At 47.7% G+C, this 16,417-nt stretch overlaps 1 protein-coding gene across 1 annotated transcript in view; it reads left to right on the forward strand.

The window, feature by feature from the left end:
• KSR2 (kinase suppressor of ras 2) overlaps positions 1-16,417 on the forward strand; it is a 396,776-nt gene that overhangs the window by 288,052 nt on the left and 92,307 nt on the right. Inside the window, exons 6-7 of the mRNA XM_060029378.1 lie at positions 5,929-5,998; positions 8,956-9,039. Coding sequence (XP_059885361.1) covers positions 5,929-5,998; positions 8,956-9,039 — 154 coding nt within the window. The remainder of the gene's footprint in view (positions 1-5,928; positions 5,999-8,955; positions 9,040-16,417) is intronic.

Consider the following 16,417-nt stretch of genomic DNA (forward strand, 5'->3'; position numbering starts at 1 on the left):
TGCTCAGAGGTCTTTATCTCCATGGAAACATTTAAGGATGGGATAGCTCCTCTTCTAGCCAATAGAGTTTAGAGACTCAGAGACTGCGATAGACGGTTTCTTGTGGTGCTTTCCAACTCAAGGACCGCGTGATTTGAACAATAATTTTTACGCTTGTCTCAGAGGGAGACATAGCATAGGAAGGCCGTAGGGTGCGGGGGTGAAAAGCAAGGCTTTAGTTTTATAGGAAGCTGGGATCAACTCTCAAGTCCACCAAATACTAGCAATAGGACTCGGAACAATTAATTATCCTCATTTTCCTTATCTCTAAACTAGGGATACAACCTTGTAGGGTTGTTTGGATTAAAGGAAGAAACAGCTCCAAGAGGCGAATCCCCCCTTGGGATACGTACAAGAAGTCAGACTGTGCATTGCTCCTGTACCAGCCAGTGGACTGAGTACTCTGGGATATGGCTTTTTTATGGGGGGCTGCAGGTGGGATCATGACATGACAGCTCAAGTGAGAAAGACCTGGCCTGGGAGCTGAATGGCCTTGTAAGGGTCAGGGCTGATGTTTTGGACCCCAGCGGAGGTGGGGAGTTAGAGGAGGGGGTGGGGGTGGGGCCGTCCTCTTTCTGTAATAGCCTGGCAGGCTGCTCTCCCCTCAGCTGCCAAAGGGAGCTCTTCAATGCGTAAGACCCCGCACAGCCTCCTGCCTCTGTTCCAATGCACTAGATGGTTCCCGTTGCCTTAATACAAACCCCAAAGTCCTGTTTTATTTCCTTCATGGAATGTGTCACGTTATGTCTCCCCCTGTAGACTCTAAGCTCAGAAAACTTGACTATCTTGTTTGCCATATACCCACCCCCAGTTCCATACCTGGCACACAGTAGTGCCGTCTCAGCTTCCTACGGCTGCTGTAACAAATTAGCAAAACTCAATGGCTTACAAGAAAATACATGTATTATCTTACAGTTCTGGAGGTCAGGAGTCCAAAAACAGTCTCAGGGCTAAAGTTCAGGTATCTGCAGGGCTGTTTCCTTCTGGAGGCTCCAGGGGAAACTCTGTTCTCTTGCCTTTTCTAGCTTCCAGAGGCTGCTGCATCCCTTGGCACTTGGCCCCTTTCCATCCTCAGAGCCAGCGAACATCACATCCCCTTCTCTGACTCTGACCCTCCTGCCTCCCTCTTTCAGTTACGATTACATCAGCCCTACCTGGCTAATTCGGACTAATCTCTCGTTTCAAGATCCTTAACTCAATCACATCTGCAAAATCTCTTTTTGCCTGTTAAGTCATATATTTTATGGGGCCCAGGGATTAGGATGGACATCTTTGGGGGTGGTGGGTAGGCATATTCAACAAAATGTTTACTGAGTAACTCTATGAATGATAGTAGGAATAAACAACATACTGTGACATTGCTTTCTGAGCCTCTGAGGCCCTTTTCTGAGTTTAAAAGGGCTGGTTCTCATTGTTTCCTTTGCTTTCCCCAGACAGAGGTGGGAGGCACAGACAATACAGGATGGGTTGAACTCCGTGTATCTGGAGAGCAGTCTGGACTAGAAGCATCCAGTTTGTTCCTCTCTGAGGTTCAGATCACCACTCAGTCCCTTTTTAGCTATAGACAGTTGCTTATTGCTTCTAAGCCTCAGTCTTCCCATCTGTGAAATGGGGATGAAATTGGCTGTCGTTTATTGAGCCCCAGCTATGTGACCTGAATTTAAAAAACCCAGTCCTGGCCTTTACTTGCTGTGTGACCTTGGGCAAATGGTATAACTTCTCGATTTCCTTGTTGGTGTTGTGGCACCGATGATAACAGTTGATACATCACATGTGCACACACATGCAGTGTATGGATAAAATGAGATAATATATGTAAAGGGCTTATTTGGCAATAGTGCTTGGCACCTGGTAACACTCAACACAAAGCATATTTATTATTTTTCTTATTTCTCCTTTTTAAAATTCATACCATTATTCTTATTTCTTTCTTCCTCTTTGTTTCCCTCCTTTTCCTTTGCTTTATCATCACCCATTTTTACGTGATTCTCTGTGTTAAATGTTTTCAAGAGTTTTCCCCATGCCTGACTCTGTTAGCCTGAGGTCAAACTCACCAGGTCAGAGCCTGAATCTTTCATTTCATCATGGCTCAGCCTACCACGATGCTTTATTAATATTGGTTTCTTCTATCGTGGCTTCGTTTGATTATCTGGCTACCAAGCTGTCAAAGACCAAGCCTCCTGGTCTCTCCCCTCCTGTTATACAGAGGCACTTTTGAGAGGGCATCAACAGTGGGACCTAAAGGAGGGAAGAAAAGCACTCCTTCTCTCCAGCACTCTCCCTTGCCATGCACTGCAAATGAAAATATCTGGGAAGAAATGTCTATTATTCTATCCCTGGAACCAAAGGCACCAGGGATAGTCATAATTCTGACTCCGTGTCTGCGTGTCTCGTTATCAGAAAATTAGAGTAAAAAGAAGCTTTTGTTCAGCTATGGAGACATCTTAATAGGCACTTTGATTGTTAAACAGAAGTTTCCATATCAGTTTAATTGCTATAAGTGCTGTTTGCCTTCTCTGTTGTGATAAGGCCTGAATTTTCATAGATTTTCCCTTTAAACAGTTTTCCTTTGCTTTAAGGCTTGCATTGGCAAGTTTAAGGAAATCCAAATGGAGAAAGTAAAGAGAAGATCTCAGAGTACAGATCTGCACACCCAGGGACGAAGCCGTGTGGAGGTTATTATTGCTGGAGACTAATGTTGTCGCGGCCGATGAATGTAACTGACGGAATTTGCTCCTTCAACCAGATATTGGGAAATGAAACCAAACTACCAAACTTAATTACATCTACTTTTTCAAGAGGATGCTGTAATTGAGAATGAGAACAACTAGGATATGAATCTAACAGTGAGATGTGCTTATAATAAAAGAGGATTTGTTCTCTACTGAGTTGAGCTTCAGAAGTACCATCTCAAGATTGTGGGGAGAGTGAGGGGGTGGGGAGATGGCTAGAGAAGTGAAAAACATCTCGATCAGGGTTTCTCAGCCTTGGCACTATTGCCATTTGGGTCTAGTTAGTTCTTTTTTTTTTTTTTTTTTGCGGTGCGGGGGCCTCTCACTGCTGTGGCCTCTCCCGTTGCAGAGCACAGGCTCCGGACGCGCAGGCTCAGCGGCCATGGCTCACGGGCCCAGCCGCTCCGCGGCATGTGGGATCTTCCCAGACCGGGGCACGAACCCGTGTCCCCTGCATCGGCAGGCGGACTCTCAACCACTGCACCACCAGGGAAGCCCGGGTCTAGTTAGTTCTTTGGTGTGGGGATGTGTCTTGTGGAATGTTGAGTAGCATCCCTGGTCTCTACACATTAGATGCCAGTAGCATCCCCACATCACCGCCCCAATTATTTGGCAGTATCTCCAAACAATGCCAAATGTTCCCCCGGGCAAAAGTGCCCCTGATTGAAGATGCTGATATAGGGGCTTTTGGAAGGCTCGGGAACAACTGCAGAGTTACTCCTTGAGGATCTACCAGTGCCCGGCTGTGTGACCTTTAGCTAGTCACTGCACCTCTTTGAGCTTCCGTGTCTACCTTTGTGCAGTGGGAATAATGAGAACACCGACTGCATAGAGGCAAAGCTTCTGCGTATAAACGGCACAGAATTATGCCTACCACATATTGAGTGCTCAGTAAATTCACTGTTTCTGTGATAAGAATCTCAGATTCAGCAAACATGTGTTACGTACTTACTTTGTCCCAGGTGCTTGCTGTGCTATAAGACAGTGATGCAAAGATGAAGATGTGGTCCCTGTCCTTGTAGGAGTGGCAAAAATATGGAGACTTGTTGGTACTGCCTTATTCTTCACCCATGGCAGATGTTACTAATCAGTCTCAATGCTCTTTCCTCTTGAGCCTCAGAATCCTTCTCAACACACTTTCCTAGACAGCCACTACTAACATCCCATGAGATGAAACCCCTTTGGCACTCCTCACTTTGCAGATTCCCCATGAGGAGGCTGTGTATCTGAGCTAACCCTTCCTCTCCAGCATAGCCATTCCACCTCTACCCATCCCTGGCACTGGAGAAAGCATCTTAAGGACTTAGCAGGTAGCAGCATCCTTCCTTACAAATCTGACTTCAATCCCCTGCTCTCTCTCTCTCTCTCTCTTTTAAAATTGTCTTTCTTTCTTGTCTTTTTTGCTTCTCTCAGAAGCCAAAACAAGTAATAAAATGGGCTTGGACTTGATGACATTTAGTTTTTAGTTAAACTAGAGGAAATTCCACTGGCTCTGATTCTGAGTGATATATCGTGCTGTCTTCCTCTTTCTCTGGCCTTTGGGGCTTGGGAAATCATTAGCTCTTCCAGAAATGGTCCCAGCTTTACAAGGGCAGAATTGGGGTTTCTGGAAACAGCTTTCAGATGGCTGTTGACAGTGTCATTAGACAGAAGAGAGGAGTGAATGGGTTAGGGTTAAATGCTCCCTGATCGGTGCAGGCATGCCCAGCTCCCCAGTGAGCGCGCCACTCCATAACAACTGCTGTGAAAAATGAGGCGTGCATTTGCAGCTCTGAGGACAGGGATCTGGCTCCATCCATCTGGCCTGAGAAATGAGAGCTGGCGTGTGGGTCAGCCACTTCCTTCTCCTCTCCCCTAGCTGGTGGAGGTTTCACAGGCCGCACCGGTCCATTTCTGCTGTTGTTTCACACCTCTCTGGGGCCTGTGAGGTCTGCAAGGAGGGTGATGCGGGCCACCAGGCAGTGGAGTGAAGGTGGGGGCTGGTGCCCAGAGGCTGTGGAAGAAGTCCTGGAACTCAGTCAGTGGTGGAGTGATAGTGTGGGTCGCTGGGATGTAGCCTGAGGCATGAAAGAAAAGACCAGATGGGCATAGGCACCCAGCCTGAAGTCTGTGTGATTTATTGTTTCTTCCTCATTCCCATTAATCCATCAATTTATCCATTCATCTAGCTGTCCGTCCATCCATCCACCCACCTACCAATCCATCCATCCGCCTACCCATCTGTCCACCTTGCAACTCATCTGTCCATCTGCCCACCTATCCAACCATTCATCCATCCATCCATCTACCCACCTACCAATCCATCCACCCACCTCGCCATCTGTCTATCTACTGACTCATCTGTCCATCCATGCACCTATCCAGACATTCATCCATCCATCCGTCCACCCACCCATCCACCCACCTACCTACCCATCCGCCTACCCACTCAATCATCCATTCATCAATCCATCCACTTATTCCAGCATGAGTTTAGGTGGTACATAGTTAGACATATTTTAAATAGTTACTTATATAGAAAGTGATATTGGTTTTCCATATAGAGTTGCTTTGAGAATAAATGTGTTTAAACAAACAAATAAGTCAACCTAAAATATTAAGTAGATAATTTTATGGGTTGTACAGGGGCGTGACAAAAATTAGGAGAGTGACACTTGTACAACTGACATTTGGAATCTGCTAAGTTAGAACTTTGCATACACAGGCACGTGTTCTAGGTCCCTTAAGCCTGGATTCACAGCTTCTGTGGGATCTACAAGGTGTATGATCTTGAGCACACGACTTCCTCTCTCCAAGCCTCAGCTTCCTCACCTGGAAGGTTGCTTGTTTTGAGGACGTAACGAGCTCAGGCATGTGAGTCACATGGCACGTGCCTGGCACACAGTAAGCACTTGGTAGATGGGAGCCATGCTCAGTTTTATTCTTCCCCCAGCTGGTTTTTTCCAGGCACTGCCCCACCCGGGGGACCTTGCGTGAGTTAAGGTAACACAAGCTAAGCTAGCTTTCCATTTGGCTTTGGTTTAGCAAGTGATGGTGGCCAGTGTCCTTCCTGAGGCCAGCGAGCCTCCCTCTTCCTTCTGGGGCTTGGTGGGAGCCCCCCCCCACTTCCGATTCTCTGTGTAACAGGACCTTCTCCTCCTCTCTTCTCTCCCTGCAGACACACTGTCAGTGCCACGCTGGTCCCCACAGATCCCTCGCAGAGACCTCGGCAACTCCATCAAGCACAGGTAGGCTGGATTCCTGGCTGCACCGGGGCCCACCTCCCAGCACAGGGAGAGCTGGGGCCTCTGGCCCCAGCGTGGGGAAAGGCTGGCAGGCTGTTTTGCCCCAGCTCCGATATCACCATGCTCTTCTCTCCTCTGCCAGGCTGAACCTCAATGTGGCAAGGGACTGAGATGTCTGCTTCTTATTCACCTGGCTCGTAAACTTAACACCTACTGGTTAAAAGCCAGGGCTTTGGAGTCAGACTGACCTGTATTCCAATCCCAGCTAGTAACGCTTTGCAACCCTGAGGAAGTTACTTAACCTCTCTGAGACTCAATTTTCTCATCAGATATTTCTGACTACTCATAGGGTGGTCATGAGGATTAAATGAGATAATATATTAAAGTGCTAAGCAAAGGGCCTGGCACATAATAACCACTCAGTAAATGGTATCAATATTAAGACAAATGCTTGTCCTAATTTTGGGTCTCCCCACCCAGAAGACAAGATTGCAGGCTGAAGTCAGAGATGCTCACTTTCTGCTGAAGCATAGGTTAGTCCAGGGCTCCAGCCCTGTTGGGTGCCCGGGACAACCTCTCCAGGAGTACACCTGCCCTTTTCAGGAGGAAGATTTCTATCTACTAAGTCATCCCTTATACGAAGTTAACTTTCCACATTTTATCTCATTATCCTCACAATCTGTTCACAAACTCAGTGGGGTAAGTAGCACAAGTGTGGTCATGTCCATTTGACAGATAGGGAAACTGAGTCCCTGAATGATTAAGTGATGAATCTACAAGCTAATTAACCCCAGCATTTTGTGTTCTTTTGACACCTCTGCTGAGAGCTTTCTTTGCATGAGGCCTCTGTGACCAGCAGAGAGTTCACTCATTCGTAGTTTCTTTCCACTAGTATTTATAGAGAATATCTGTACCGGGGCTGCAGCACTGAACACGACGTAAGGCTTTCAACCTTGGGAAACTTGAGGTCTAGTGGAGGGATAGACAGTTAACAGACGATGACAGTGCGGTGGTGGTGGGGATCAGGGCTATAAGCGGGGGAGGTAATTCCAGGGGCAGACACGTCACCGTAACCCGGGGTGAGGCAGGAATGAGCACATTCTCCCGGAATGGCATCTCGTCAACAGTTTTTGAAAGAAATATGTTGACAGGGTAGTTGTTAAGACTCAAATGAGAAAACGGTGGAGGAAGTCGTGAGAAATACACGATAGACACGTCAGTGGTCAGGCGGTGAGATGCAGAGGGAAAGGCATCAAAAAGAAGGGTCTTGTTTTGTTTGCTTACAGGCTGCTCCCTGGCTCAGCTTCACCTCTGGATTGGCCACACCCCTAGCTCAGCTCCACCCCTGGATTGGCCACACCCCTGGATTCGCTCCACCCAATTGGCCACACCCATGGCTCAGCCATGACCCTAGACTCTAGCACCCTAATGTTAGACCTGGTGGTACCTCAGATTCAAATGCTGGTGCCAAGAGGAGGAAAATGATCTGATGATCTTGGGCATCAGGAACATCTTCTTAGAGGAGCTGGCACTTGGGATGCCTTGTTACTCTCCAGTCTCACCCTGTGTTTCTCTCTGGGCTCCATGCCAAGATGGAAAGACCTAGACTCATCCCAGCCTTGGTGAAAAAATGAAATTAAAATCCCATACCATCCGCTGTCCTCAGAGTCACCTCAGCCACAGCTTGGAAGAGGGATTGCTGATCCCAGGGATGGGAGAGGGCTGGAAAGGAGAAGGAACTCCCACCTGCCACTCATACTCTTGATTCCCGTGCTGCTGGCTGGTGGATGAAACACGAGTCCGTTTGCCATTCCCCAGAGCTGACAAATCCTGCAAAGTAGATCCTGCCACACTTGCTCATCCTGCTAAAGGGGCAGAAAGGGACTTAACCAACCCCCAGTCCAAAACTGGAAAGGGAGTTTTCCTGGCCACAAGAGTGTCTCTTCAGAATATTACTATTTGCTTAGTTATGGAGGCTTTGGGCTGCAGATCATTCTGTTGGAAGAGTGACTGACCTAAATCAGGCAAGATGGTACAGCAGAGGGATGCAGGCTGGCCCTCAGAATTCTTAAGCACCAAGTTACATAATTGCTTCTGATTTTCATTTTGACACTGTGAGGCAGTGGAGATTAGCTACAACTCCTGCGGAAGGTGACAAAAATTGAAAACGAAAATTAACTCTGACCTGGCAACCTTCAATACTTTTCTTGGGGCCAGCCCTGCTGCTGCCTGGTATCTCATGAAGAGGAAAGCACCCTGGCGGCAGCAGGGGGCCCCAGAAGTTAATCAAATGCATCTCTGTTCCCACTGGTTCCTAGCTGTATATCGGAAACCTCTGCACTGCCTTATGTTTGCAGCAAGTGGTGGTGGCTGGGGAGCGAGGTGGGCTGATGTCCAAAATGGCTTTCCCTTTAGGGCCCTCTTCTCTGCTACTAACGTTTGCAGTCTCCACTTTTGGGGAGATCACCCCTTCTTGAAGCTTCCCAGGCGATGTAACTAGCTGTGATGGGGAATAGACCGCCGGGGGGCCCCACCTTGCTTTGTGTTTCTCTGAGGACAGTTCTAGCCCTATCCATCTGTCTCCAGTCTGAACTTGGCACATAGTAGACCTCCAGGCAGGCAATGTTTGTTGAACGACTGAATGACTGAATGTTTGGGTAACAATACAGTCACAGCCCAATTCAGTGAGCACTTGCTGTTTACAAGGCACTATGTAAAGCCCTTGCACTGTGCATGACCTTGTTTAATCCTCTGAACAACCTATGAGGTCAATACTGTTATTATTCCCACTTTACAGATAAAGAGACTGAAGTTTAAGCAACTCGATTAAGTCACCTATCTCTGAAGAAGAGGGGCTGGAATCCAGGGCCCATGTTCTTATCCTGTCAGTGGTCATCCTTCTAGAGATCCGTCAGTCACCATCACCTTGGCCTTGAACACTTTCTGTCTCTTTCCCACAGGTTTTCCACGAAGTACTGGATGTCTCAGACATGCACAGTCTGTGGGAAGGGGATGCTTTTTGGCCTCAAGTGTAAAAACTGCAAGTAAGTGGCTGTTCCTGGAAGCACCTTTTCATGGTGCCTGATGTCGGCCATCCTGGGCTCTGAAATAGCTTATGGGATTTTGGTTTCTTGGCTCTCAGGAGAGCTGCTTCTCTGTTTTTTCAGAAATAGGTCTTAAATCAACCTCTACACATGGGTAAAGGGTCAAGGAGAGAGCTTATGAATAAGAACCAGAGCTGAGGGCGATGCTGGAAACGCATAGTGCTGTCTGCAGAGGCACAGTGGGAACTTGCATTTTCATAGCATCTGATATCAGAGGTTGGCAAACTTTTTCTCTAGTCGACCAGATAGTAAGTATTTTAGGCTTTGTGGGCCAGTGGGTCCCTGTTACAACCACTCAGCTCTGCTGTGTTGCTCAAGAGCAGCCATAGACAATATGTAAACAAATAAGTGTGACAAATTTATTTATTCCAGTTAAGGCTTTTGTACAAAAATATGCCGTGGCTGGCTTTGGCCACTCAGCCACGGTTTGCTGATCCCTGAGTTAGAGTTTGCAAAGGCCTTTTGCCCTTTATTTTTTCTTCTTGTGGTGCCTCTCGGGGTGGGGGGCGGTGGTTCTGAGTCTTCCCATTTTACAGATGTGAAAGCTGACTCCCAGCAAGGATAAACCTGAGGTCACACAGCTAAGAAGTGGCTGTCTAGCTCAATGACATTGGGCAAGTTGCCCCACATTTCTGCATTTTCATCTGCATGAAAGGAATAATCATCACACCTGCCCAATGTGACAGTGAGCATTGAATAAATCAGCACCAAAGGACATAGCCCAGTGCCAGGCTTAGGGTTTTGTCCTCTGTCAAAGGTCACAAATGCCTTTCTGTCTGGCCTTCCTCTTTCCTTCTGTAAACTTGTATTAAATACCTGCTTTGGTCCAATTACTGTAAAATAGTCAATAACATTCAGCTGTATCTAAGGGTTACAAATGAGTGTGCCTCTGATCGCCTTACAGGAGCCACTAAGTTGAAAAGTAGGAACCCTTCTCTCTCCTCTAGACTTCCTCTTCCTTGTCCAGTCCAGGCTGGGAACTCATTTGGGTTCCTTCAGGCCTCCCCACATCCCTGCCCCATGAAGGAGTTCTTACTCTTCCCTCCTGGAGTTGTGGGGGGGATGAATGAGTTCCAGCCTCTAAAGGAGGCTTAAGCTCCGTGGCACAAGGGAAGGAGATGGGGGCGGTAACTACCAAGCGTTAGTGTTTGGAGGCCCACATCCCCACCTTGGTCCTTTACAGACCCGGCTCTCAGGTGAGTACTCAGGACGGCGGCCCCTGGTCTTTCTGACTTTGAGACACACTAATCCAAGCCCTCGGGTCCAACTCGAAGTTCTGTCTGATTTCCCAGGTACCCTAGCTGCTCTGGGGCCTGTCTTATCTGTGTGTAGTCACTCCGTGTTCTCAGGGGAAACGGCAGCTTTCACATCTTCACACCTGCCGAGTGGAGGCTTTGAAGTCAGATAATTAGGTGACAGGGGTGCAGCCAGGAGTCGGCAAGGCTGAATACTGCCTGAGCCATTTTAATTTTCAGCGCTAGAGGCAGAAGTATGAGATAGCATCCACGCATGCTGTCTCTGTTCTAGAAGTAATGAGCAGAGGCTCAGACCCTGCCAAGGGTTGGGGGAGGGACGGGGACCTGGGGGAGAGAGGCGCGTCCCAGAAGCAGAGGCTTTAAGGCAGCCAGAACTGAGCTGGAGTCCCACCTGCATTGCCACTCTCTGTGTGACCTTGAGCAGGGGACTGTCATCCCAGGGCTCAGTTTCCTTACCTGCAAAGTGGGCGTGATATTAGCACCCCCTGCCACAGGGCGGTTGGAAGGAACGGGTGAAATGTCCTTGCCCAAGATGACAATGTTTTATCAAAAGTCCTCCTCACTCCACCTTGTGCAGATATAGCTCCTGGAACTCTAAGAGGCAGGATTCAAACCAAGCCGTGGTTAGAAGGAACAACTGATCTTTCTAATTTGCCTCAGCCCTTAGAAAAACTGCACGAAAGGTGAAAACAGAGTCTGTAACAGCTGCAGAGTTCTGGGTTGCTTCAGGAACTTTGACGTTGTACTTGCATGATGGCAGTGGAGTTTAGCGCTCCCTCTAGTATGTAATTAGGAGCATGCATTACTGATATCACCAGCTGCAGTTTGACCTTACTCTTCCATGAATGAAATTCTGTGTTTTTTGCATTAATTATAGTGAGGATGGATGGCTGTTTATATGTGTTTTCAAAGGTTGGCAGAATTTTGAGTGGAAGGGTTGGATGAAGGACAGAAAAGGGTAACACACGGACCCCATTGTCAAGGAGTTTAGGGGAAGACACACCTATAGAGAAATGAATTTTGGTGAAACTGAAGTACATGCCTGAGAGCAGCAACAGGTGAAATTCCAGAGGGCAGCTCCGAGAGTGGGGAGGGAGCTTCTTAGAAAAAATGGGCAGAAACGTGTTCGTTTACTTGACTAATGTTTATTGAGTACATACTATGCACCGGGCAGTGTTCTAGGCACAGAGGAAATAACAGTGAATGAAACAGACAAAATCCCTGCCCTCATGGAGCTTACATGCTGGTGAGAGATGGAGATGGGGAAGGCCAGACAGTAAACAAAGTAAATTAGTAAAATAGGTCATCTGTTCAGATGATGCTCAAGTGCTGAGGAGAAGAGCAAAGAAGAGAAGGGAGATAGGAAGAGTCAGGGAAGGGGCTGCAATTTTCATTAAAGTGCTCAGAGAAGGTCTTATACCTGAGTGGGAACTTTGGGAAAAAAGTGGTATGTGATGTGGGTGATTTCCTGTTTTCCTAAAGCATTTCCAGAGGCTTGGGTCTGAACCTATCCCAAAGGCAATGGTTCATTCTCGCCCGCCCCCCCTTTTTTTAAACCTAGAGCAATTCTGGTTGTGTTATTGCCAGAAACGCCCTGGCTTAGACCCATTGCTACTCCAAGTGTGGACCCTGGTCCTGCAGCATCAGCATCAGCTGGGAGCTGGGCCCCACCCCAGACCTGCCGCACCCAAATCTGCATTTTAAGATTGTCCTGGTGATTCCTGTGCACATTAGGTTTAGAAGCACTACTCTCATGAGCTCCAAATTCCCTTGTGGAGCTGATCTTATTTTTCTAGATTATGGGTCTCAAAACTCGCCTTTGTATCAAAATCCTCTGGAAGGTTTATTAAAACATAGCTTCCTGGACCTATGCCCTGGAGTCTCCAATTCAGCGGGTCTGAGGTGGGTCCCCAGAATTTGCATCTCTAACAAGTTCCCAGGTGATGCTGTTGCTTCTGGTCTTGGGACCACAATTTGAGAACCACCGCTCTCTATGAAAGCAGGAGTTTGACAAAATCCAATTTTATTTTCCAACCTGCCATTTCTTTTTTCTGAAGGTTGGTCCATCTTTGCTGATTATTTTTCAGTCTCTTCTGCTGTTAACATCCCTTGGCCTCATTCTATAGACATGAGTCTTGTTCATCCTGGTTTCTCCAGTAAATTCATCCAGTAAATATTTATGTGCTGAGTCAAAATGCTAAGGTATGATTAGGAACCCAGGCTGTAGGTCAGACACACACACCTATATTTGAATCCTGACTCTGCCACTAACTGTGTAATCACTTCTGAGGCTCAATTTCTTCCTCTATAGAAAGAAGAAAATAATATCTACCTTACTAGATTGTTTAAAAAAAAAAACAACTGAGATAAATAAGGGGAAATGCTTAGCCTGGTACCTGACCCATTATAAGAGCTTAATAAATGAAAGCTAATGCTATAATTCGCGTTATGAATTAATTTTGGGGTACCCCTCCACCCCGGAAGCCAGGATACTTCCAAATAGCTAACCCTTTGCCTCCTGCTTTGGTTCAATGCCCACTTCCTCCAGAATTATCATCAGCTGTCTTGTCGGCATTCTGAATAGAGAGATTAATGAACTAATAGGAAATTATGCTCAGAAAGCAATTTGCAGTTATCTAAAATGAGGCATTTTCATCTAATAGGTTCATGAGCACGGAATGGAGTTTAGTTCTAAGTGGTCGGCTGTCAGCACAATCTACTACTGTCTGACAGCGGTGGATTCAGCTGGCTGAAGTTTGCTTTTGCAGTGAGATGCTGATGCATTTCCCTGGTTCAGTCATGCCTTATCTTCATCCTTCCCCCTTCTCAGAGTCCTTCTACAGAAGACCTTTCTGCAGAGCCGAGGTCTGTCTCCTTGGAAACCTCTCCACCTCTATCTGCATCTCTGGCAGGAAAACTGGCAGCAGTGGTGATTTGGGTGGCTTGTGTTCTAGAAGATAAGAGTGTGAACCAAGGTGGTTTTTTGTTTTGTTTTTTTTCCTGCACAGGCTGGAGAGTAGAAGGGAGGGGACATCCGAAACCACCAATGGAGAAGTAGCCCAGACTCTGGCCCAGACTCTACGGATAGGGCTTAGAAATCTGCATTTTAACCAAACTCTCAGATAATTCCTATTTGCACATACGCATGAGTGTTCTGGGCTGAGGAAATAGCACGGGCAAAGGTTTGGGTCAGGGCTGAGAAGAGTTTGAGCATGTTTTGCAGGCGGGGCCCGGGGTCGAGAGGAGACTATCTGTGCTGTGCAGCCGTGGCACTGGCCTTACTGCTGGGCCTCCTGCTGATGCTTGTCGAGGCTCCAGGCTGCAGGGGGGCACCGCTCACCACGCATCCAGCCGCAGTCCGGCGGAAGCAGGCTTGGGCTCTGGAGCTCTCGTCACGCTGGACCAGCCAGGATGAGGCCTGGTGCGGGGAGGAGAATGTGGTGTCAGGATGGCCTTTCCTCTGGGTGGTGGAGTGGAGGGCAGAAGCCAGGAGTCTGATGTTCTCTGAGTCACCTGCTCTCAGGGCCTGAGACGGGAAGGGTTTGGGTATCAGAATACCTTGCAGATGTTTAAGACTCGTTTTCCTCCAGGACCGCAGAGCACTCACTCCTGTGTTTTGAAGACAAGGTGATAAAATCAGTGGCTGCTGAGCGCAGCCCTGGCTCACCCACATGTGTCTTGATGTCCTGCTCACAGTGCCAGTGACCTCACTTAGGGACGCTGACGCTGACACCTGAGACCTTCTCTGGAGGCTTGCATTGGGGGATTGCAGCTCCTCCCCCGCGTGGCTCAGAGCCAGGGCCTAACTGGTGCAAGTGTGCAAAAGGCCAGCTTCCTCGCCTCAAGGCAGACAGACTCTATGGTACAGTTCACACTCCAGAGTCCCCTGTGGGATCAGGCTGAGACTGTAGTCGCCTGCAGCCACATCCTTGCTTAGCTTCTCCCCCATTTCCTATCCTGCTGAGGAACAGCCTGGAGAACTGCTTCCATAAATCACCCGCCTCAGGATCTGCTTCTAGGGAACTCAACTTAGGACAGTAAAGCAACAGCAAGATCCAGACGCTGGAGCTAGAGAGAGCAGGTCCTGGCTCTGCCACTTCCTAGCTGTGTGACTCTGGGAGAGTTTCTAAACCTCTCTGATGTAAAATGAGGCTAGTAAGTGCATTTGATGTGATAAGACATGTGAGTGCCCCAGTCACCTTAGTGATTTGGGGATTCCTTCAAATCAGAATCTTTAAGTTGTTCAGCACTTATTTCATTGCAGAAGTGGATTCTCTATTAATACAAAGTATGAAAAGAAACAGACTCACCAAATCACCTCTATGGGTTTAAGCAAGGTCAAAGTTCTGGAAAAGTTAGCCCATTTCCTACTTTTCTGTAGTTCTTGTTCTCCATTTTTCTTTGGGGATTTTCAGAACCAGCCAACTTCTTGGGAGACATGTTAAAGGGTTTATATCAGGGTTTCTCAAGCTTGGCACTATTGACATTCACTTGGATTTCACATACTCTTTGGTTCCCTTCTTGCCCTGTGTGTCCTTCTAGCCCGTGTCCTTACATCAAAATGCAATGTTTTATCTGAAATTTTCCTGTGTTTGCAAAATGACTTCAGCCACAGGTGACAAGGAGGTAAAAGCGTGAAGTAAGCCATGGTTGGTTTGAGCCACTGGGTGCCCTAATTTTCCCAGCTCTTGAAAAGCGGGGGAAATGACGAGCTGGTGTTGCAGCTGCCGCGAAGTTCCTGGAGGCTTCAGGAATTTGTGCAACGGGCAGGATATTGGCAGGCTACAATTATGAGCATGCATCTCAGAGATCACCAGCTTGAAGCCCAGACTTATTTTTCCATTAATAGAAACACTTCAGTTTTTGCAGTAATCGTCATGGGAATTAATGGTCCCTTATATACGTTTTTACCTATTATAGTTGGGTCCAGTTACAGGGGTACGTGAGGGAGGATTATAATTCTCTTGAGGCTGAGGTGGGGATTGGATATGAGGATGATGACGATGCTGATCCCATGTATTGAGGGCTTACTGAGGGCCAGACATTTTGCTAAGTACTTTACATGCACAAGCTCATTTAATTCTTACAACAACCAGGGAAGGTAGGGTCTATTATTATCCCCATTTTACAGATGAGAAAACAGAGGCCTTCAGGAGTAAATAGTTGGCCCAGAGTCTCACAGCGGGTGGATCCACTCCTCAAACCCACTGATCCCTCTGATTCAAGGTCCCAGAGCCTTAACCACTTTGCATGGGCAAAGGACCAGCCACACAGTTGCCAGCCCCGCTCTGCTTCTCCTTGAACCAGACAAGCAGAACAGAAGATGGGCATCTGGTCTCAACCTGACCCTGGACCAGAGCTGTCAGTCTTTTCCTCCCCCGCCTGCTACCCTCTCCCATCATCCCTTCTTGAATTGAAAGATGACAAATGGGTCTCTGTGATGAACACCCCCAGGTGCTGGGAACCCAGCGGACCCTGTGGTCATGCTGTCCTCTCTCGGGGAAGCTGAGGGGGTCGGGGAAGGCATCACCAACAGGTAATACATCTACAGCTTCCTTACAGTATCCTCTTGTGGAGAGACCTGTGCCGGGGTTTTCCTGATTATTTTTCATTATGTTGCTGGAGCGTTCAGTCTTATGTCTATGTTAATACTCCCCATCTCCCTTGCTCATTTCTGCTGTTGCCTTTTTCTTTCTAACCCAGTTGTAGGCCAAAGAGCTCAACCCCACTGAGCTGTCGGCAGTGAGGGAAGGGGTGTTTTTTGAGATTCTTCACTGAGGGCATATGGAGACATTTCTAGAAGCACGGGCTCAACTGAGAGACCCCAGGGGCGTCAAAACTGCTCGGTTGGGGCACTCATTCAGACAAGCCCACTGCGAAGGGGGTAATGATTTTGTAGTGATTTTGCAAGAAGCCTTAAGGAGCACTTAATGCAGTGTTGTGGGAAAAGGCGCACAGAGGCAGGGAGCGGGAAGGATAACCTGAGAGGGGAACTTGCTGCCCTGTGATTGTATCTGCTGCCAGAGGGGGGTCTTTCCAAGATGCTTATCCAGCCTTCACCT

Source organism: Delphinus delphis, chromosome 13 (genome assembly GCF_949987515.2).
Source record: "Delphinus delphis chromosome 13, mDelDel1.2, whole genome shotgun sequence".
Taxonomy (NCBI): domain Eukaryota; kingdom Metazoa; phylum Chordata; class Mammalia; order Artiodactyla; family Delphinidae; genus Delphinus; species Delphinus delphis.